Source organism: Piliocolobus tephrosceles, chromosome 5 (genome assembly GCF_002776525.5).
Source record: "Piliocolobus tephrosceles isolate RC106 chromosome 5, ASM277652v3, whole genome shotgun sequence".
In the NCBI taxonomy this organism is placed as follows: domain Eukaryota; kingdom Metazoa; phylum Chordata; class Mammalia; order Primates; family Cercopithecidae; genus Piliocolobus; species Piliocolobus tephrosceles.
Genome location: NC_045438.1, coordinates 1,353,031 through 1,377,212, shown reverse-complemented (window position 1 = coordinate 1,377,212; position 24,182 = coordinate 1,353,031). Strand labels below are relative to the sequence as shown.

Genomic DNA, 24,182 nt, shown 5'->3' with positions numbered 1-24,182 from the left:
AAAAGAATGTTAAACAGTGTTGAAAGAAGAAATTTTGATAAAGGCAGTGTTATATACCTTCCAAGACTCAGGAATAGAGTTAATAATTTATAATTTTGGCAGCTTAAACCCTTTTGGAAAGATGAGGAGGGCTGTTACATGAAAGAAAAAATACACGTGTGAGTACATGAGTAATATTTTACATTTTAATACTGACTGTATTGAAATATGCTTAATATTCTTGGCTTTGGCCAATGATTCTATAATGTCAAAGGATTTTAGTTTTGTCAGCTCTTGAAGATATTTGCATTGTCCCCTTTACTATGTTGATATTAACCTAAATCTGACCCTGAATTAATGATAATTCAAATTGGGAATGATATGAGAAACTAATCTCTAAAACTGGGAAAGAAATGCACAAGGCATTCCCATCAAGGTTCGCAGGCCAACTCTTTTGTATAAAATTTATGTTTATTTTTATATAATTGTATATTGATAGTAACTTATATTTTATTTTATATATAGTACATATGTATGTGAATATATACACGCATATACATTTACAAATATGTTGTTTATTTTTTCAATTTAGATCTTAGGTACAATTTATCATTGCAAATGATCAACAATGAACAGGGTATTACCAAAAATTCGACATATACCCATAATAATTGCTTTTTAACAAAGAGTAATAAACCTGAAGGTATAATTTTATGAAAAGAAAAACTGTTCAACTAGCAATTATATCAATAAAAACATTAATCAAATTAGATCTGAATATTTTAAATAATTCAAAGACTGCCAAAAAGGTATCTTATCTTCTGGCTTTTACTGGACAAATCTTATTTTCAAACTTTTTAAATAAAATAAAGTTAATACTTTTAACTTAAAACAAATTAAACTCATAGCAATTATATGAGTTGAAATACGGAAGATTTCTTTAAAGCCTTATTGCTAATGCTAGGATGCTTTTAAGAATTTAGGTTTGAGTTATACACTGAAGTTTCTGAAATCAGCAAGTTGATTTACAGTGGTTTTTCTGTTTTATCATTCATCATCATAAATGATTTATTATTTCACATTCCAGAAATATATATTTGTAGAAACATAAATATTTATGTAAATGTATATTTATGAAGGGTTCTCCCAGAGACACCTCACAGTACTTGAAAAAAACATTATTTTTGTGCATTAATGAATGAAGAGATAGCACAGTAAATGGACATCTTGTAGCCAACTTTGTATTGATCAGTAGGACAAAAACAAAACTTTAATGAGTCATTAAAATAATAATATGGACTGAATGAGAAATAGTATCCATTGATTTATCTTCTTTTGTGAAATACTGCAATGTGTTTCACTAATGACTATTTGTAGAATGAGCAAATTTAATAAGCATACATGAAAACAAAAATCAACTCATAAACACATTTTCGTTTTTCCATGCAAACTTAGGTAATAATTTTCTGATCACATGTCTACTAGTATTTATAAGAGTTCTATGTATAGGAAATGATTCATATACAGGCCACATTAGAAATACCTTTAGAGTAGGTCCATTAAGAGATCGAGACAATAGATTTATTAATTATATTTTCAAGGAAAATAAGTCACTGTTATGTAATGAACTCTCTATACTGAGGCAAGAGCTCTATTCTTATAAATTAGACTCTGTTGGAAGAAATTTTGCCATACTTTGTGGTAACACAGCTCCTGATACCAAGCCTTGCCTAGAATAGTTGCTCAACATATTATTGACTGAATGCTAAAAAGAAAAGATGCTAATGATTACACACACAGATTGCACAGTGTGCAATTATTAGTGTCTTTTCTGTCATACAGTAAGCTCGCTTATATAAAAAGTTTTATTAGTTCATCTATTAATTACCATTGCATGCCTCTATTTTATAGTAAACATTGTTCATAAAACCAGATCAATAGTGACAGCTCTGAGTCACATGAATATAACACAAGGTCTTCTGAATCATTAAATGATAAATTGTTTATTATACTTAAAGTGTTTTGATGTAATTTGTTTAGTCACCACTCTCTGAAAGGACAGTAACTCTTTATCATTCAGAATATCGGATTAATGGAACACATGCAGGACAACAGCATTTAGCATCATCTAATTAATAATCTAATATATAAACTATGCTAAGATAAAGTGCAAAAAAGTTGTCAATAAAAACATTGGCTTTGTAGATCCTAGAAAGTGACATAACATGAAGCTAGGACTTTACAACATAACACTCTTCAGAATACTATATATTACTTTAGTGATTAATAATAAAAGATTAATGTTTAAAAATAAAACACAGTGGTCTTAATTTTTTTTCTTCCATTATAGGTCTTTTGATGAGTCATTTTATTCCTGATATTAAGAAAATAAACTAGTTCTACGTTGCTATGAAAATTAAATAGAAAGACCCCATTAGAAAGATTTGAAACTCTCCAATTCAAATGGATTCAGTCTAGTCTGGTCCAGTCTAATTCTCCACCTTTCAGACTTCGTGGGCAAAAAAGATGTGCCATGCTTTACAGCAATGTTGTAGTTAGCTTGTGCATCATGCATAGGGGTAAACAAAAAATTCTGCAGGTTTTTTAACACTTTGATTCTATAATTCTAGATAACATCAATCTTTCTCCTGTCAGAAAAAAAAAATGGGAAAACTGAATCTGCAAATATGATTAAGACTTACAGTCACATATAAGAAAAGGAAGGGGTTTTACACTAGACATCTTTCCTACAAGTGATTGGTCACATGGCTTACATTTGTTGATATTCTACAAAGGGGTTACAAGTATGTCATGCCATTCTACTAACTGTAAAATTTAAATGTAAATTTATACTTGAATACTATTAGAATTTTTAAATTCATGAACTTTCTGAACTAGGTAATTGTTATTTTAAGAAGAGTAAGGGAGGGCTTCTGTAGTGAATACCCTATAACTATTGCATGAATTTCCTGTTGAACTATACTACTTCATTTGAGTATTACTTTAGCCTGATTTATCAGTGGAGTTTTGTTTGTATATGCATGTAAAATACTCTGGTTTTTATTTCGGTTTAAATAGGTTGGTTTCCTTTTTCATATGTTTTTACAGAGAGAGGAAATTTATGATCATTACTTTTATTTATTCTTTGAAATTACATATTTCTATGAAAATAATCTCCTGATTTTTCTTAATATATCATTTTATTAATGGCTTCATTGTTAACAACTGGTCAAACTCCGATTCTTGATCAAACTCCATAAAGAATAACCATTCCATCATTTAGAAAGTTTTTTTTCTTAGTAGCAAAGAATAATTGAAGATAGTTTGATTAAATGAATACATTAAAGGGTTCTTCTGGTGTAAATGATTTCGAAGGATAATTTTTCAAACTATTTTTATCTCATATGAGTAATATAATCATAGTTTACAAAATTTTAAGAACTTCAAATTAATGTTTCATTACTTCCTGTTTTGCTTATCCTAAGCTTATTTTTTTTTAAATCTTTTTAAGGTCATTTGTTTACAACATTCTTATGAATGCAGGGGATCTAGTATCTTTCAAATACATTTTCTAAAATAAAAACTTACAGATCCTTACATATTTCTATTAAAATATTAATGTACGTGGGTCACAACTGTAATCCCAGGACTTTGGGAGGTCGAGGAGGGCAAATCACGAGGTCAGGCGATCGAGACCATCCTGGCTAACACAGTGAAACCTGGTCTCTACTAAAAATACAAAAAATTAGCCGGGCATGGTGGTGGGCTACCCAGCCGGGTAGTCCCAGCTACTTGGGAGGTTGAGGCAGGAAAATGGCATGAACCCGGGAGGTGGAGCTTGCAGTGAGCCGAGATTGTGCCACTGCACTCCAGCCTGGATGACAGAGACTCTGTCTCAAAAAAAAAAAAATATATATATATATATATATTTACACACTCAACATACATTTATTGAGTGATTACTATGGGCCTATAGTTTGGGACACACCTATGAACAAAACAGAAAACTCTTTTCAAAGAACTTACATTAAGTGTATAGATAAATAAATAAATATTAGGACTTGATATAGGCTATAAAAATGTTAAAAAATAGGACAGGGTAATGAGGTTGAGGTAAGTGGAATTGAGGATATAGGCTGATTTCTTTTTAGGTTGATTACAATAATGTGAGGTTGAGCTAAAGAAGGTAGACAAGTTTGTACTAATTAACAGCTAAAACCAAAGTGTCTGTCACCATGTTGCAGATTTGTTCATATTATCAAGTTGCATAGAAACCATCACCACAATGTTTGAGACAATGGAACAAATGAAATAGAAAAGGTATCACCTTTAAATAATATATTAAGACTTACTGAATGCACTATCAAGTCAAGTGACATAGGGGAAATAGCAATTCAAAAGTTTGTTAGTCAGAAACATTTGTACTGTCGTATAAATGTAAGATATTAGTAGCAGCACTTAGTTAACAGTTCTAGACAGAATTACTGCAGAGGAATCTTAACAGCATGTCATTTGTTTTACAAAGAAGCATCAAAACAAACTACTAGTAATAAAACATTCAACTTGATATATTTGTAATTGAAAAGAAAAAATGATGTTATGGAAGGCACTGCGTTAAGTCTTCACTGACAGTATAGCTGCATCAGTAGAAAGGTGTCAAGGCTTTACATCAAGAGATCATTCTGAAAACCCCGAGCCAGTAATGTGTCACTTCCTTCCATTCACATATTCCATATTCAGTGATGCTATCAAAATGGTAAGTCAAATAAAATTCAAGCTGCTAGAGTCCTGCTTGTTTTCAGCTTTACAGAAAGAAATGCTATCAGAACACAAGATCATCGATGCTATGAAAAAAAAAAAAGTACTATTTTATAGGCTCAAAGTATAAATAGAACTTTAGAAAATTATGGTTCAATATGATTAACTGGTGATGTTTAGATAGTGTCATAATCTGAACACTAAAGGCAGAACTGTTAAGACTAGTGGAATGTAGATATTACTTTAAAATATTTGACAGGAGAATGAATGATTGGACACAAAATCCATACCCATTATCAAAAGATTTTCAACATGACATTTGAAAATGAAAGAGTGAAAAGGCTTTTAGATTTTTAAAAATCTTCAAGTACAGTTTAAAGGAACAGAATTACTCAAATTCTGGTTAACAGCAGGAAAATGGTTTCATTGATTGGAGAAAAACCAGTGCATACTTTTTTTTTTGCCATTTGTTTCCCTCTGTTCATGGGAGGAAAATTTCTCATTGTGGTGAAGACCAAGAACTGGATGATCTTTTTAAGTAACTGTACATAGCTACTTGAAGCATAACATTATAAAATTTTAATATTTAATGTATTCCATGATGAATTAATTTTATTTTCCTTATCACAAATATATATTGTAAAAAACACCTAATGAATATTTTCATCTCCACATAGATACTCGTCAATCTCCTTAGTTTATCCTTGACTGCCATGTGATTTCACTGTCCAAATGCAACATGTCATGGAAAAGGTTTGAGAAACATTAGCATAGCTGATATGTTTGGCAGTTTCCCCTAGTTGGAAATCTTAACAACAGCCTATAAATAAAATAAACATAAACATTATAAATTGATTGAAGGATATACTTACCTCTAAAGTAACCTCTGAGATTGTATAAGACTAGTAAAATCTTTCAAAATACATTACAATACTTAAAAAAACACTCAGTATAGATTTCTAAAATATATATAAAATGAGTGATTTTCTTATTCTATAGAAAATAGTTACAATATCTTCCTAATAAATGATTTTCTTATACTATAATCAGCCAGAGATTCTTTCTAACCAAGCAATGATACAAAACACCAATTCAATAGTTCTCTTTTTACGTGCAGAATTTAACTGATAAAACTATCATTTTTATTTCATTATCATGTTTCTACTTCATGAAAATGCTTCTAATATAAATCATTCAGTTGCTATTAGGTAAGACACCAAGTATTTGAGAAAATGTCACATCTACATAATCAAAGAGAATCAGTCAAAAAACATTCAAGTAGAAAAATGAGTATAATTTATGACAAAGTCCTTCAAATACAATAACACCCCAGTGAATGTAAGAATAATATCTCTTAAAATTTCAAACCCTCTTTAAAAACAGATTGAAGTCTTACAGAAATATGTAGTCTTGGCAACCAAAGGAAAGCAGAAGTCAGAAGCCTGGAGAATTGACGAAGAAATTGGAATGTTTTTTCTTTGTCTCCCAACATTATCATGAACAGAGAAGATGCAAACCAGTCATGGCCAGTATAATTCCCTTGCAGGCAGACTGAAAAACAAAGTTAAGAAAACTTCACAATATTTTGTAAGACAAAATATTAAAATTCTATAAATACAATAAAATGAATATATTAAATAAAAAAGCAGACATTCTTATTCTGAGTTTATGAAACCTAGTTTTTAAATATTCTTAGATATGTCTGAAAATACATTCTAATGACTTTATTCAGTTTAAGATTCAATGAGTAAGACTAAATATAATGATTACAACTCAGTTTAACAAAATTCATGTTTAAAATACAGAATAAAATACTGTAAGAATATATCATAACAAATCACTAAATATAGCTCAATGTACTATTTTACTATAAATGTGTCCAGGTATACCATCAAAGAATCATGAAAAATATGTGAAAAAAATTAAACTATTGTGAATCTACTCAAAAAGGATATGAAGAGAAGATTTTATGGAAGCTTGCTGCTGTTTCAGGAATCTCTCACAATGCTTTAAAACCAAGGTAAGATCATTTTCTGCACCATCTTTTAAGAGATTGAGGAATTTGCCATACCTATATTAAAAGCCCACAACACATAAAAAATATCAGGTCTCGCAATGAATGTTTTAAAGTTAGTTCTTTTAGCATAACTATGTTATACAGAGCACTTATGAAAGATTAGCTCTCAATGTATGTATCTGATTATTATGATATATTTGGATTAGCAGTATTCATCTGGTAAATATAAATAACTTTAAAGGAAGATGAAACAGTAATGAGAGAACAAAAGGATGATATCCTGTAGACGGAAAGTATAATATAAGCATTTTTTCCTGAACTGAATCTGAAACATGGAATGTTGACAGGTTAGTTTTACGAAATGTTGGGTGTAGAAGAACCTGTAGTTCATATAGTAATGGCCCTAAAGGGAGGTGGTACTTCCCTCAGGGGCCACCTTGGAAATTTGTGGGACTATTTTTCATTGTCATAGTGATCGGGGGGCACTACAGGCACTTAATGAGCGAGGGCCAGATGATTAGACATGGGACAGTCCTGAACAATAACCTGCAAATGTCCTATTTGTTACTGGTATGGATGAAAAAGTTGTTTATAATTATCTGAAACTAATTGTCTTAAAAAAAAAAAAAAAGAAACTTCTGTATTTTTTAGTATACATACAATGCAACTATGTGTAAATCAAGCAAAGGTAGTGCTTTTGTACTTCTGTACTTTTGAAACCTTACTAATATTTGCTCATCACTTTTTAAAGAGTTTCTTTGGGCCAGGTGTGGTGGCTCACATCTGTAATCCCAGCACTTTGGGAGGTCAAGGTGGGTGGATCACGAGGTCACGAGTTTGAGACCAGCCTGACCAACATGGTGAAAACCCGTCTCTACTAAAACTACAAAAATTAGCTGGGCACGGTGGCATGCATCTGTAATCCCAGCTACTCAGCAGGCTGAGGCAGGAGAATCGCCTGAACCCAGGAGGCAGAGGTTGCAGTGAGCCAAGATTGTGCCACTGCACTCCAGCCTGGGTGATAGAGCGAGATTCTGTCTCAAAAAAAAAAAAAAAAGTCTCTTTGCTCATGACAACACTGTAGTATTTGAGGAACGAAATCAAAAATTCGTCTGTATTTGTAGCTGCCAGAGTCACAATGATTTTACATTTGGATGCCAGCTATTTATCTTATACTGTAATATATTCAAACATTTCATAATAACTTTCTGTTTATTTCTTACAAATAAGATATTATATTGAGTTAAAAAATAGGTGACTAGCCTGCTTATACTATCTACGAAGTCCATTTCAGAATAGCAATAGGGCATTACAAAATACTTGTATAAAAAGCAGGCACAGCATCACAAAACATAATTAAGAGAACCATATGCCCAATGTGATACAGACGTGTAAGTTCAAATTATTAAATAATATCATTTTCATCATGTTGTGAATTTATAAAAATGCTCAGCTTTTTAAATAAGTCTTACATGTATCTTTTTAAAACTTGATTCTGAAGGTGACTCTATAAGTAAAATGAGAATGTTAAAATCCCCATTTAATAAGAAAGAAAGGGAAGTTTCAAGGGTTCAGTCCTTAACTCTCTGTTCGCTGTTTAGCTTACCCATTTCTTTTCAAAATTACAACTTGAGCATTAAAAACTCAAACTGCAATAAGTTTTTTAATTTTAACTTCTGCATCTGTCCTTCGGGTACTTTTGTACTCATCACCACGGAATTAATCATATTCTGGAAAATAGTATGACTGTGCTACCAATGTGCTGACTTTTACAATGTTATTTTTGTAAAAAACCTGATAGTCATGAGAGCTTAAACACACTGTGATTGGCCTCTGGAACAGCAATGAACTGTAACTGATTTGCCTGTAGAGGTAATTTCATCATGTGCCAATGTCCTCAAAAACAAAGTCATTTTCCAAATGATAAACTCTGCATTTGAAGTATACAAAATAGTTGGTTGTTAAATTAAATACTGCTGAGCACATATGAGGCAGATAAAACAAATTCTAGAAATGCACAAGGGAGATATTTCCCTATAATATACCTGACAGTCATTTTAATGCCAAGCTGCTGCACAGATGAAAGGCTTTCATTCTTCACATTTGCATCAGTAGCTAAACACAACAGAAAACTGAGTTATAAAAGTGTATAGAAGTTTGCATAATAATCACAGTTTAATTGAAAATTGATGAAAGCAATATTTTTACATATTTTAATGTGAATTTTGAAAACATTGATGAATTCATTATTTTAGGAACTGTCAGTTACATTTTCCAAGGAATTAACAGAAAACTTTTTACAAATAACTCTTTCCCATAAAAAGTGTTGGAAAACATATTAAATACAAAACAATGGTAGTTTTGAAACAATCTATTTTACTTGACTCTCAGAACAAAAAGAGGCATTGATCCAAAAAGTGATCTAGAAATACTACTTTCATCATGCAATATATACACAAAACTTTGAATTACAAATATATACAAACATGGTTATTTCCTTCCTGACACTAATCTTTAAGTAAGTGTCTTCCTGCAAGCCAAGTTTCTTTGTGAAGTAGTTGTTGTAATCATCTAATCAAAAGTGAAGAAGGGGTTAGTTATATCTTATATTGTAATATATCCAAACATTTCATAAAGAATCACTTTTCATTTATTTCTTACAAATAAGATAGTGATTAGCTTGCTTATATTATCTACAAAGTCCATTTCAGAATAGAAATAGCATAGTACAGAGGACTGCAGGAGAGGCTGAAAGTCTGGATTAGTTCTTGAGAACAGCAGAAGACCAAACTAGGAGTGAACCCTCAAAGGCACAACCAAATAGCATTCAGGGTCTAGCTGAACTTTCAATTTCTGGCTGAGAAAACTGTAGTATGCATTCATACACACAAACACATGAACACACAATGCATGCACACACAATTAAGAGACTCATCACACAGTTATCTAGTGGTAGAGAAGACCAAAACCTAGGTTTTCAGAACATCATGAGGGTTTTTTTTGTTTTTTTTTTTTGTTTGTTTTTTTTACTTCATTACACATTGGTGTTTCTCATACTATCAATATAATCTATTTCACTTCCAGGCTCATTCATCCCCTTAATAAATCATCTCTGATATAGTAAGTGTGGAACACCATGCAAGAAGCTATGAGGGATAAAAGATAAATCATACCTCATTCCCTAAAAAACTTTCCATGTAGTGTCAGAGCTCAAATGTGTATATAGATAACTCTGATAAAGGTATTTTAAAGTCCTATATGAAATAGGAATGATACAGATAAAGTGTTACATGAATTCAGAAGATGAAGAGATTATGTCTAGTTAGGAAGAAGTGGCATTTAAGTTGAACCTTAACATATATATGTGTGCATGCTTATAGTAATACTAACGTTTTTTCCCTCTGGAAAGTATGACATCGATAGCTATCTTATTGGTAAAGGATGAGTGCGCAGTGGGTGGAGACAGGTGTTAAGAATGGGCGTTCCCACCATGATGTGTTCCACCGACCACAGTGGATTCTATCAGGAAGCACTGACCTAACACATCAGTGAAGAAAATAATAAAGTTACGGAGCAAGGTGAGAGGAGTTGTCCAAAGGAATTCGATGTGTTAAATAATGAGAAGGTTGTTTTCGTTCTTCCCTGTGTAAGAAGAGAGTTCTTACATAGTGGTCTAGTTGTGAGGCCTGAAATGAGTCCTTTCACTTTTCTAGACTTGTACAAATAATTTCCAAGGTCTAGACTCTACCTAAAACTTTATGACACTGTTACCTTCAGAGTAAAAAAATAACTCTACACATTTTAACAGATAATGATTCTCAACTATGGCGGTGCATCTTCTGAGGAACTTTTTAAAAATAAAGATAAATAGACTTGACTCCAGACTACTAAATAAGATTGCCAGAGGGAATGTGCAGTCATTTGTATTTTTAAAGACCTCTACAGTTTATTTCTTACACAATAAAGTTAAGATTTACATTTAAAGGAATAAAAGTTAAACTTAGATATAGTAACAATTGGACAGTTATACAACATTATCCAAATTTCACTTTAGTGTAGTGTAGCAAATTCTCAAAAGAGCTTTTAAATGAGAATATATGGAGGTGTTGGCATACCAAAACAAACATCAAATATCCATTTTAAAAAATCACTGATGTGAAAGAGATGTAAATAACTTTTGAATGAGCAAAACTATGCAGATAAAAATATGGAAGGAATAAAAACTTTCCCAAAGCAGGAATAAAGACATCAGAAAATGAGTTAGGGGCATATATTTAAAAATGGGCTTCAGGCCAGGCATGGTGGCGCAAGCTTGTAATCCCAGCACTCTGGGAGGCTGAGGGGGATGGATTACCTGAGGTCAGGAGTTCAAGACCAGCTTCACCAACATGGTGACACCTCATCTCTACTAAAAATACAAAAATTAGCCAGGCATGGTGGCACATGCCCGTAATCCCAGATACTGGGGAGGTTGAAGCAGAAGAATTGCTCGAACCTGGGAGACAGAGGTGTGAGTGGGCTGAGATCATGCCGCTGAACTCTAGCCTATGTGACAGAGTGAGAGTCCATCTCAAAAAAAAAAAGAGGTTTCCATTTTAAATTTGTATGATATTTGATACACAATATCAATATACAATAAATCACTGTATATCATTGATATACAGTAACTTAGCAAGCAAATTTTGTATTTCAAATACATCTCAGATGACAAAAGTTAGGTGGAAGAAACTTTTATTATATAAAACTCTGGACTACATTAATTTATAAGGCAGGAATTGAAAACTCAAAAATAAAACTGATGGGAAAAAATGAATAAGTAAAATGAAATAATTTTAAAAATGGACGTCTTCAGAGGATTTTGATCCATATGCATGGCTGGTAACGAGTAATTAATTGATGTAGGAAAAACAGTGCATAGGATACATAATACATATTTAATGAATGAATGAATGAATGAGTAAATGAATGAACCAACATCCAAAGAATAGCAACAAAAGAAATTATACTTTAAATATCAAACTAGAAGCAAAATGGAGAAGAAAACAGACATAGACTTAAAAATATTTTCTGTATATTAAAATCAAATAACACATAGAAGAGATAGCTCCCACTCCCTGAAGTCACTGTGAAAAGCATAATGAAATAAGTTGTTGAAGAGTCAGTCAACCAATGACATGTATAGCATTATTCTTACCCACGTACTAACAATGCTTATTTCAATCTAAGCTAGAGTTAATAATTAAATTATTCAAAATAACCAATACTTTTAATTATAAATGCAATAGTTTCAACATAAAATGAGTTGACAAAATTTATGTAACATGAACTGAGACCACTCAGTGTGGTAATGCATTCTGTTCTATTTTTGATTTGCAAAGCTAGCACATACAGCAGCAGTAGAAGAAATTAAATCTATTCTGCCTGGCACCTAATAGTGTGGAAAAAAATTAAACTTTCAGAAGAGTAAAGAATTTCTCCCATGGATGGAGAGGTAGTTACTGGTCGGCTGCTTACTGACTCTCCTAATGCCCTCCCTTATCTGTCCTAACGTAAGAAAACTCTTACTACCCAAAGAAATCAATGGACTACATTTCTTCCTCCCTGCTTTCTTTCCCAAAGTCAGTCTGTAAGTTCTGTTGCTTCTTTTCCAACATGTAATTGTATCCATGCATTTTATTCAATTCTTACCACCACAGAATTCAGTACCTTGTGACCAGTCTACTGTACATGTCTCAGCCTCCTAATTGATGTAGTCAGAGTTATTTGGGAAAAAAAGCATTTCCATGTCTTGATTATGCAATTACCCCTGCCTGGAAGATTTTTCCCCTCTTCTCTTGTTTCTTTCCATTCTAATAACCCAGGAGGCAGCACAAGTACTACTCCTGCTCTCTATTAACGCTTCCTCCTCTTATTTTCCATGATGGCACCAATTTGACACAGATGCCATTTTCCACTGGACACCTGTGGCCCTGAAAATAAAACCTCTCTTGACAATTACCAAATTTGAATAGCATATGAAAAAGCATATTGCCTGAAAGCAAGTAGCCAGTTGAAGAACTGTCAGTTTCTTTTATTTTCTACCTTACTATATGCTGCAATTTGTTTAATTCCTAATTTTAGGTATATGCCCTATTTTTCCTTCCTGAGGAAAGGTTCATATTAAATATCTCTTTGCAATTATCACACACTGTGCTTTACTCACAAACGTTTCGTAAATATAAGATAGAAGAGAGCATCTTTGCTTTTCAAAGAAAGTATAAAAGGTGTTTAAGGGTATTTAATTAAATTTAAAACTATATTTTAATAATCAAATGGTGAAACAAGAAAAATGTTGATTCTTTCCTAACTTTTGATTAACTAGCATCACGAAGAGAAGTGAAATAAAAATACACATTACCCTGAAAGGGCCATTTAATTTATCATTTCAAAAACGCAAGTACACTAGAAAAAAATTCCCAACTTGTTCCAGGGAATTGAATCAACAAAAAGGAAATGTCTGTTAAGATATGGAAAGATACCTGCATGAATTTACAAACTGCAAATGTGCAGAAGTTTATCTGTTTGTTCTTTCCTCTTTCTTTAAAGGGATAAACAGTCACACTAATTTGATTTCTCCAGATTTGCAAATTTTATAATGGATTGAAATCCTGAGGGAGCTAACAACAGAAGGATGATTGTGTTATTCTAATTTTAACTACCTTAGGGTTTAGAAGGCTGTCATTTTTTAAAAGATAATCAATTTCTCATTTCCAGAAACCTAAAAAAAATTGAATACATCTACCCAGTATTTGATTTAAAACATTTTATATCAAAACAATTTTTAAATTAAAGCAAATAGAGTGAAATTTTACAATAAAAAAAATTGTTCCGCCAGCCGAAAAATACGTGATAAAGGATGAGAATACCTACCATCTTGGGAAGAAAACAATGTAATAGCAACAAGCTCAGTATATCACAATAATGAATATTAAACAATCAATCAACAGAAAGTCACTTCATTTTTTGGCTTTACTATAAGACTGGTGAATAGCTTCAGCTGGAACCTTTAAGGAATTTAAATCCGCATTCAGGGTTTACTTGCCTCGCTAATACATTCAACAAAGCCGACATCTGAGATCTCACTCGGCATAATTTAGAAATGTAACAGAGGGCAGTAAAGCATGCACACTGAGCATTCAGTTGTGCTGAATATTTAGATAATATATATAATTGTAATTTTAGATTTTCTACAGAAAATACGGTCCAATTAAACAATGTGCAAAAGAGCTACACAAATTGGAGATTATTATGCTTAAGTCTAAAGAAATGCCCACTTTGGTCATGCAAATTTCCATGATTATCATACTTCTTACTCATTTCCTATTACTCCCCAACTTAACCATTAATAGTTGTATGTTTTTTGAATAAATTTTTACATTCATTCATAAGATTATAATTTTCTTCACAAATTCTTTCCTTTAAAATCTCTTCCCAACTTCTGTTTTCTTTCATCTATGCCTCAATTTCCTCATTTTAAATATGATGATTATGTCTACTTCAGAGAGGGTTGAATGACACAAGGTTTATCAAGTGCCTCAACATAATACCTAATTTAAAAGAGGTGAACAATAGATATCAATTCCTTTCACCTACCTTAACTTTTGTTTAATAGTATCTTGTGTTTTCTTCTCATTTCTTTTTTTTACATTATCTTAGGTCTCTTTTACCCCTTTCCCAGATTTGCACTAGATGTCATTATGTGTAAATAAGTATAGATTCATCTGTATAGTCACATATATCTAAATATGTGAATTGTTAGATATTTAAATTTGTTCCAGAACTATAATACATTTCTTTGAATACAGATGTGAATATAGTATATGTATGTGTGTGTATATATATATATATATAAATAAAATTAAATGTCATATTGAAGATACAAAGGAGTTTGATACCTAATGTAACAATTTAATCTAGCCATATATAATATAATAAAACTATCAAACGGTAGTTTAAAGTGAATGCAGTAGGAGCAGAGAAGACAGAATCCTGAAACTTTACAGGTGATCGGGCATTATGATATGGATGTCATGGAGAGGAAAGCATTCATCTAGAAGGAACAACAGGAGCCAAAATTTAGTGAGGCAAATGCGCAGAATGTGTTTGGGCAGTTAATGGTAATAAGGCTAGAAAGATATGTCTAACTTGAATAAATAACACATATTTGAATGATGGTTTCTTCAGCAAAAGAAGAAGTCACATCACCCTTACAGGAAAGATGATCTGTTATCAGTAGTATATGCTAACTCTACTTTCTTCACTGTCTCTTTATTCACTGCTCCTTAAGTATTGGATATTCATCCGTGGAAAACTTCATTTCTGTACTCCATTTTTTCCTTTACACAGTTACTATTAGAAAATAATCTTTGTAAGGTACAGGTGAATCAAGTAAAGTTTCAGCTCAGAAATCTTAAATGGTTTACTCTATTGCCTATTACGATACTCACTGACACACTTTATAAAGCCTTCCTCTACCATTCTTTTATCCATTCTTTATTTGACAAACATTTATTGATGTTATTGTTCCAGGTGCAGAGAATGAAATGATAGGTAAAACACACACACACACACAAAACCCTAAAGAAATTTACATGAATGTGAAGAATTAGACACTAAGTCAGAATATGAGAAAGAAATTACAATGAGATGTATTGGCTTTATATACCAAGCTGATGGCTTAGTAATTTGTATGTGTAGCCCACATTTTTCCTCTAATCTCGAGTCACATGTGCAGAATGTATAAAGCATATTTACTTGAATGTCCAACAAGTATCTAAAACAACAAAAAAGGCAGGGCTTAATCTCCCATTCCTCTCCCATTCTTTTTTATCTCAGTGTACAATCATCCCATCCTCCTAGAAACTCAGAAAAATAGTTTAGACTCCTCCTTGACTTCTTTCTTTCTCTCATACCCCACATTCAATCTGTTACCCAATTACGTTGGCCCTATCTTTAAAATATATCCAGAATCCAAAAACTTTTCACGGTCTCCATGACTGACATCCTTATCTCAGCCAGTACTGTTTTTCAATAGCCTCTTAGAACTCATTTCCCTGCTTCAGTCATTTGTCTTCCTCCAGTCTTTTCTCAACACCACAGCCACAATGCTTTTATAAAATGTAAATCGGCATGTCAAAACCCTGCAACGACTTTCAAGATCCTGTATCATGCTCTCCTATCTGACTTTAACACCACCAATTCCTCTCCTTTACTCCTTTCCAGCCATATTAGTGTCCTTCGTGACCATTTGTTAGCACTCTCTTGCCCTGAACATACCCATATATCTTGCCTGTACTTCCCCTGCTGAACTGTGGTTAAACAAAACAAAACAAAACAAAAAAACACATCATCAATAAAACTTTATATGAAAACTATTTAATACTGTAATCTTCACTCCTAACTAAAATTTCCCAGCTATTTTTTCTGTTGTGTATTTCCTCATTTATCATTACACCTTTTAACTTACTGAATATTCTACTTATTTTCTCTCTTCCCGCTAGAAAGTAAACTCCATAAGGGGAAGACTTCTTCTGTCACAGTGTCAGTACCTAATATAGGATAATTTGTTGAATAATGAACATGTGTGTCTGGGACAGAGGGTAGTTGGGAGTGATGTGAAGAGTTTAGTGTTCTGCATGGAAAGAAAGTATGATGCTAGAAAAAAGGAAGGGGCAGGATGATGTAAGATCATGGGTACCATGATAATAAGCTGAGACTTTATGCTGTGGTCAATGGTGAGAAATGGCAGAGGAATGATTGGGTAGATTTACATGTCAAAGATCACTCTGAGAGCAGTGTAAAGAGCACCTTTGAAAAAAAACCAGACTCCAAGTAGAGATAACAACTAAAAAGGTTATTATGACAATTTCTCTTGTTACAGATCTTAATGTAAAAGCTTTCTATTTTTCCCCTCTCAGTATGATGTTAGCTGTGAGTTTATCACATATGGGCTTTACTGTGTTGAAGTATGTTCCTTCCATACCCAATTTGTTGAGAGTTTTTTTTTTTTTTATCATAAATGATGTTGAATTGTATCAAATGTTTTTTCAGTATCTATTGAAACGATTCTATAGTTTTTGCCTGGATGATCTATCCATGGCCAAAGTGGAGAGAAGTCCTCTAAAACTATATTGCAGTTAACCTCTCACATAAATTCTAGTAATATTTGTTTTATGAATCTGGGTGCTCCAGTGTTAGATGCATGTATATTTATTACTGTTATATCCTCTCACTGAATTGATCCCTTTATCATTATATAATGACCTTTTTGGTCTCTTTTTATAGTCTTTGCCTTAAAGTCTATTTCATCTGATATAAGTATAGTTACTCCTATCCTTTTACGGCTGCATTGGCATAAAATATCTTTTTCCATTACTTCATTTTCAATCTATGTGAGTCTTGATAAGTGGAGTGAGTTTCTTGTAGGAGGTATATAGTTAGGTCCTATTTTGCTATTCAGCCATTTTGTATCTTTCAATAGAAAAATTCAGTCCGTTCACATTCAATGTTATTATTAATAATAACCATTTTATTACTTGTGTACTAGTTATTGTGTGACTTCTCTCTTCCTTTATCCTTTCTTACTACCTTCTTTTGCATTTATTTTTTTCTGCTAGTATTTTTTTAGGGTACCTATTATAGGTTTTTTTTTTGTTTCTGTTTACCATGAGGTTTACAAAGCCTTCCTATAGTTATAATGATGTTATTTTAAAAAGATAATAACTTGATTGCAAAAACAAACAAAAACTATACACACTAATTCCTTCCTACCACCATTTTGAATTTTTGACATCACAATCTATATTTATATTGTCTATTGCTTAAGAAATTGTTGTAGTTATTACTTTTTAACAGTTTGTCTTTTAGGCTTCTTAGTAAAGATGTAAGTGGTTTAACACACCATGACTAAATATTAATGCAATAATCATGATAGCATCCTTTTCTTTCCATTTGAAAACTCCCTTTAGCACTTCTTGTATGTAGGTCTGAAAGTGATAAATTGCCTCAACTTTTGTTTGTCTGAGAAAGTCTTATTCTCCTTCATTTCTTAACATAGCTTTCCTGGATATGATATTCTTGGTTTACATGATTTTATTTTATTTTATTTTCCAACATTTTGAGTATACTGTCCTACTCATTCTTGTCCTGTAAAGTATCTGCTGTTAGGCATATTGGAGCTCCCTGGTATATTATCTGCTTATTTTCTCTGTTTTCAGGATCTTCTCTTTGTCTTTGACTTTTGAGAGTTTGATTATAATATGTATCGGGGAATTCTTAATTGAGTGGAATCTAATTGTTGACCTTTGACCTTCCTGTATCTAGTCATTTGTACATTTTTCCAGGTTTGGAAATATTTCCGTTATTGTTTCCTGGAATAAACTTTCTAGCCTTTGTCTTTCTCAGTTCTCTCTTTAATTACAATAACTCAAATATTTGTTCTTTTGATGTCATTATAAATTCTATAAGCTTTCTTTATTCCTTTTCATCCTTTTTTCTCCTCAGACTATGTATTTTCAAATTATCTTCAAGCTCACTGATTTTTTTTCTACTGTGTGATCAATTCTGCTGTTGATGCTCTTTATTACATTTTTACATTTCAATCATTCTATTTTTCAGTTCCAGGATTTCTGCTAAATTTTTAAGAATGATTTCAATCTCTCTATTAAATTTCTCTGATAAGTTTCTGAATTGATCTTAGTGTTTTCTTTAAGTATGTTGAACTGCCTTAAAACAATTTAGAAATCTTTGTGAGATCACACATCTCCATCGTTTTATGGTTGGTCTTTGGCATCTTATTCTGTCCATTTGGTGAGGTCATATTTCCATGAATGTTCTTAATACTTGTGGACATGCGATGATATCTACATGCTGCAGAATTATGTATATATTTTAGTCTTTGCAGTCTAGCTTTATTTGTGCCTATCTTTCTAGAGGGCCTTCCAGGGATTCTAAGCAGACTGCCCGTAGAGTTCCCTGAGCCTGTGACTATTGTACCCATCTAGAGAACACTCTAAGCCCAGGCTTGCTGCATGTCTTGCAAGGACTGAGGTTGACATAGCTTTCCAGCCCAGAAAGACATGGGGAAGATCCAAAGAGAACACTGGAGCTATGTAGGAACTCTGGCCAGAAATCAGAGTCCAGATGACTGTAAATCTCAGATGGGTGCGCTTCCCAGCAGGTCTCTGTATAAGGAAGACTGGAGTTGAGACTAGGCCTCTGGGTATCTCCTGTGGAAAGCAGGCTGATAGGCTAACTCGTTGGCTCAGACAGGGATGTGTAAGCCAGCAGGTCTCTGTACAAGTTGGGGTAGTTCCTCTGTCACAACAGGAGGGGCCAGAGCTGATACTAGGCTCCTCAAGATCTGCTGTGAGATGGAGCCTCATCTGTCTATCATGACAGCTCAGATGCGCACACATCTCGTAGCAGGTCCCTGCACTGAAAAGACAGCTCCCCAACTGCTGTAGAAGAGACTAGAGCTGATACTAGTACCCTAGGGATCTGCTATGGGATAGAAGCTGGAGAGACATGTCTTAGCTCAGAGGGGTACATGTCACTCAGTAAGTCCCTGTACAGTTAAGATTGCAGCAGAAGAAGCCAGGGCTGAGACTGGGTCCTCTCACTATCTGCTGCGGGACACACGCTAGCATGCCTATCACACTGACCCAGACAAATACATGCATCTTTTGTTAGACATACTGAGTTTGAGGGATTCTGTGGAATTATCCAGGTGATGTTTCTTATTAGGCCGCTGGAAATATAAGAATAAAGCCTACAGTAGATCTTTGAGTGAACGATGTTAATTTTGAAATCATCAGTATATGAGAGATAGGTAAAATGGTATAAGCAGAGGAGACCACTAGGGAATAATGGATAGAATCAGAAGAGTAGAAGACATTGCTTAAGGCAAAACAACTTTTAGTGGATAGAGAGAGAGAAAAAAAAGCTCAAGAAAGAATCCCAGAGTTACAAGAAAACCCAGACATTTACAAAGAAAAGAGACTTAATGATATCTGGAATGTACATGGCACCAAGTAAGAGTCTGTTAGGATGAGAAAACTGCACGTCTGTAATATCATTACACATCTCCATTAATTATCTTGTTATATATTGAGTCTTTTTCAAACTTCAAAATGTTAAAAATGTACCTGCATACTCCACTGAAGGGAAGTAGCATTCAGATGGGCTTTCAGTGAGATGAAGTACAAATTTTTCAAGTAATTCTACTAAGGCTGTAATAAACAAGAGAATAATTAGGATATTAAAGGTCAGAATAATATGTGACAATGCATCCTTAAATCACAGAACTAGTATATAAAAGTCATCTGAACTTCACAGATACACTCTAAGGGAGTTCAATTCAAATGCATACTGTTTTAGTATTCATAACACTGTTTCTGATGCAAATTAAACTTTAATAGCTTAGCTGAGAACCTATTCAACATAAAACTGAAGAAGGATCATCTGTTATCTTTAGATCCTCTAAGAATTATTTCAGAATTTGCTAAATGATTTCAAAACTGAAAGTATCACCAATTATGCTATAACACCTTTGTTCTTTATGCATAACTAAAAAAAAATATTAGTGGGTTCTAAGGCTAGGATCAATGCATAGCTCATTCAAAATCAGGACATATTATATGTTTTACATGCTTTGCAACTGATGGTATCTATTCAAGGCAACCAATATCAAAAGAAGGCTTGACCTAGCTGGCTTGGAAGTGATAAAATGGTTATTTTCTAGGCTGGTTTGATAATGCCACTAGGCTTGCATCTAATGCCCTTGAAATGGATATAAACATGTACAATATAATTAATATGCAACCCTTGTTTGAGTTTTTTGTTGTTGTTGAAAATAAATAAATTTATAGAGTCAATGTTATGCTTTAAATAAGAAGTACACTTTACTCACTATGTAAAATTGTCCCTTAATTATATCCAGGATATTAACTCTAACCTACATTAACTAAATGAACCTATTTCATATATAAGTACATTTTAAGTATGTAATTCTTGAAGAAAAGTTAGTGTTCAATGGGTGAAAAGTCCAAAATCAAAGAGGAATAACATATGCTTTTCAGCAGTTGTAGCTGACAAGTTCTATCTCATAATATTTTAATGGCTTAGGACAAAAATGAAACGATTGTATTCATTGAACTCTATTCATATGATGATTTCAAAGCTAAATGAGTATTAAAAGTATAAGAATCCAGTCATCATGGGTCAGAAAGGACATCAGTATTGTAAGCTATTTATGTTTATAGTTGCTTAGACTGGTTCCATCTTCATGTGTAGACACAAATTTTGCCATACTTATAAAAATCTTTCAAAAGTCTTTCTTCTATGAATTAACAAATTAAATAGGCCTCAGGTGAGAGCATTTAAATTCTATGTGTATAAACTTCTTTCTTTATAAATCACTTAATACTGTCTCTTGAGATCATAAATTTTGCAGAAAGAACAATGTCTTCATGAAGTTCAGATATAATCATTCTTAGTTTAATAATAATTTAAGATGCAAGATATACATTAGTAACAAAGATTATACAGAAAGACACTTTTACAACTCTAAACATAATGTAATAATGTAATTATTTTTACTTCAGCACAACCATGTTTGCTACATGCTATGTATTTAAGCAAAGTGCTTTAGTTAATGGGAAAAGACACAGCATATTGCTAAGCAAGTCTGAATCCTGTGCCTGAGATTAGGTCAGAAATACAGAAAATTCATTACATCTGTGAAAGAACTACATACAAAATAATTTGATACTTAAGAGTCACATGACTAACTGTATACATAGCAAGCCACACTATTTTCTGACAATACTGATATTCAAACATAATGTTATTAGATCAGTATATTAGAGGCTTACAGATGAACTAATTCTATATTGCATAGGTAAAAATGACATTTACTAAAGTACTCCCAGAAAGTTCTAGATTTCTACTGATGCCTATTTATTCATTTTGCCCAGCAACCCTTAAATAGCAACATATATTTTTAGGTATTTTGAGGGATAGGCTATACTCATGTAACGATGCTAAAAATCGATCTATATGTGGTAATTGAACGTATGACTCTTATCTCATTAGTACATCTTTCTAACCAATTGTAAGTGTAGCTGAACTACATAATTACTAAAGTGGCTATTTATCTCAGTATGACCAACAGCCTCACTGTCAACCCACTGAAAATTCCATTAACTCAAGGAAATTAATTCATGTCACAAAACAATCCCTAACTTTAAAACAAATTAACTCTAGGATGTTACTATCCAGAAAGTAAACTACAGAATATTCTTTCCTCTAAAGTGAATTTTTAAATTTTAAATGACATATCTGGAATTTCTATAGAGGGTTTTAAATTATGGGCCTTCTCCCTTTACTCATATCTATTTCCTGGGGTAGGAATATGACACAAATAGACTATGAAACCAAAATTTATAATATTTATACACTAAGAAGAACATGTGGGTTTTCTGCCGAGAGAAAACTAAGGCAGACCGTTCAAGGATACTGAGTATTGATTCTGCTTTCTCCTTGGGCTTTGTCATCTCCTATGGTCTGAATGTTGGGATCCCTGAAAATTTCTTATGTTAAAATCCAATACATACCCAAAGAGATAGTACTCAGAAGTTTTGCCTTTGGGAAGTGAGTAAGTCATGAGGGCTCTGTCCTCATGAAAGGAATTAGTGCCCTTATAAAAGAGGCTGAAGGGAGCTGTCCTTCCCTCTATTTCGCCATGTAAGGCTGTAGTAAGAAGGCACCATCTTTGTAGAGAGCAATTCCTTACAAGACACTGAATCTGCTGGTGCCTTGATCTTGGTGTTCCCTGCCTCCAGAACTGTAAGAAATAATTTCCTAATGATTATTCATTAGAAATATTCTCAAGTATTTTGCTTTAGCAGCCTGAAGAAACTAAGATATCATCACAACAATAACTGACTCCAAAACTAGGACAGCTCCATGCTTTGAGTACCCATACAACCATTCTGTTTTTCACTTTTAGTATGGTATTCAATAAATTACTTTATTATAAAATAGTTTTGTGTTAGATATTGCCCAGTTACAGGATAACATAAGTATTCTGAGAATGTTTAAGCTAGGCTAGGTTAAGCTATGATATTCAATGATATTGAATGCTATGATATTCAATGGGTTAGGTGTGATATTCAATGGGTTAGGTGTGTTAAATGCATTTTCAACTTATGATGCGTTTATTAGGATGTAACTTCATTGTAAGTTGAAGAGCATCTGTATAATATTGTATTGAGTGAAATGTCCAAAAAAAAAAAAAAAGTATGGTTTACATTGACTGATTTTGATTAAAAATAAAAAGTGATAATACATGAAGGATGAAATTATAGGTAAATTTTAGCTCTTTATTTTGCTTATTTATAATTTCTGATTTTCCAAAAATAAACATGTTAGATAATTGTCCAGTTGCTAAATGATGAATACTTAAAGTAGTGGCAGAGGATATGAATGAGAAAGAACAAATTAGAGACAGACTTAGGAATAGCATCTGTAAGACGTGGTGACTAAGAGGACAGGTATAATTCAGGGGACAAAAGGAAGAAGTCAAGGAAAAGGTTTCTCCTTTCAACGATTGAGTAGATTACTATTGGTCATAATCAGAAAAGAGAAAGCAACAGGAAGAACATACTTCATTTTATACTCTCGATGGTATCTCACACAGGAAAAACCTAAAGATTGGGAGCACTAAAATTTAAACAAAGGGGACAATAGGATTAAATTACCAGAGCAAAATAAACTTAAATATAACCAAAGGTAAATTAGAAATCACCATATTCCTTTTTAAAAAAGAAGACTGTTAGATAAGAAGACTTTTTATAATTATGAGGAATTATGTGGAATCACCTAATGCTCATTGCTGGAGACGAGATTTTCCCCCAACACTATGTTCCATAAAAAGGAACCAGAAACCCTTAGACTCTCTTTTTAAGAGTATCAAAGTAATGAATAGGCAGGGCGCAGTGGCTCATGCCTGTAATCCCAGCATTTTGGGAGGCTGGGGCAGTTACCTGAGATCAGGAGTTTGAGACCAGCCTGGCCAACATGGTGAAACCCCGTCTCTACTAAAAATACAAAAATTAACTAGGTGTCATGACATGCGCCTGTAATCCCAGCTACTCAGGAGGCTGAGGCAGGAGAATCGCCTGAAGCCAGGAGGCGGAGGTTGCAGTGAGCCAAGATTGCACCATGGCACTCCAGCCTGGGTGACAGAGCAAAACTCTGTCTCAAAAACAAAACAAAGTAATAAATAACTGAGGTCAAGACTTGTGGAAAGTGCCCCAAGATACCAAGATTCCAAAGAGAACACAGTTTTAATGGTAATGTTCTACATGCTTGTCCTGTTTCAGAGGAA

General features: G+C 33.0%; 1 protein-coding gene across 1 annotated transcript in view; it reads right to left on the bottom strand.

Moving 5' to 3' along the window:
• Positions 1–24,182, bottom strand: part of TBC1D32 (TBC1 domain family member 32) — a 213,391-nt gene that overhangs the window by 23,337 nt on the left and 165,872 nt on the right. The window contains exons 28-31 of the mRNA XM_026456419.1: positions 19,939–20,022; positions 8,800–8,869; positions 6,693–6,808; positions 6,134–6,288 (exon numbers count right to left, since the gene is read on the bottom strand). Coding sequence (XP_026312204.1) covers positions 6,134–6,288; positions 6,693–6,808; positions 8,800–8,869; positions 19,939–20,022 — 425 coding nt within the window. The remainder of the gene's footprint in view (positions 1–6,133; positions 6,289–6,692; positions 6,809–8,799; positions 8,870–19,938; positions 20,023–24,182) is intronic.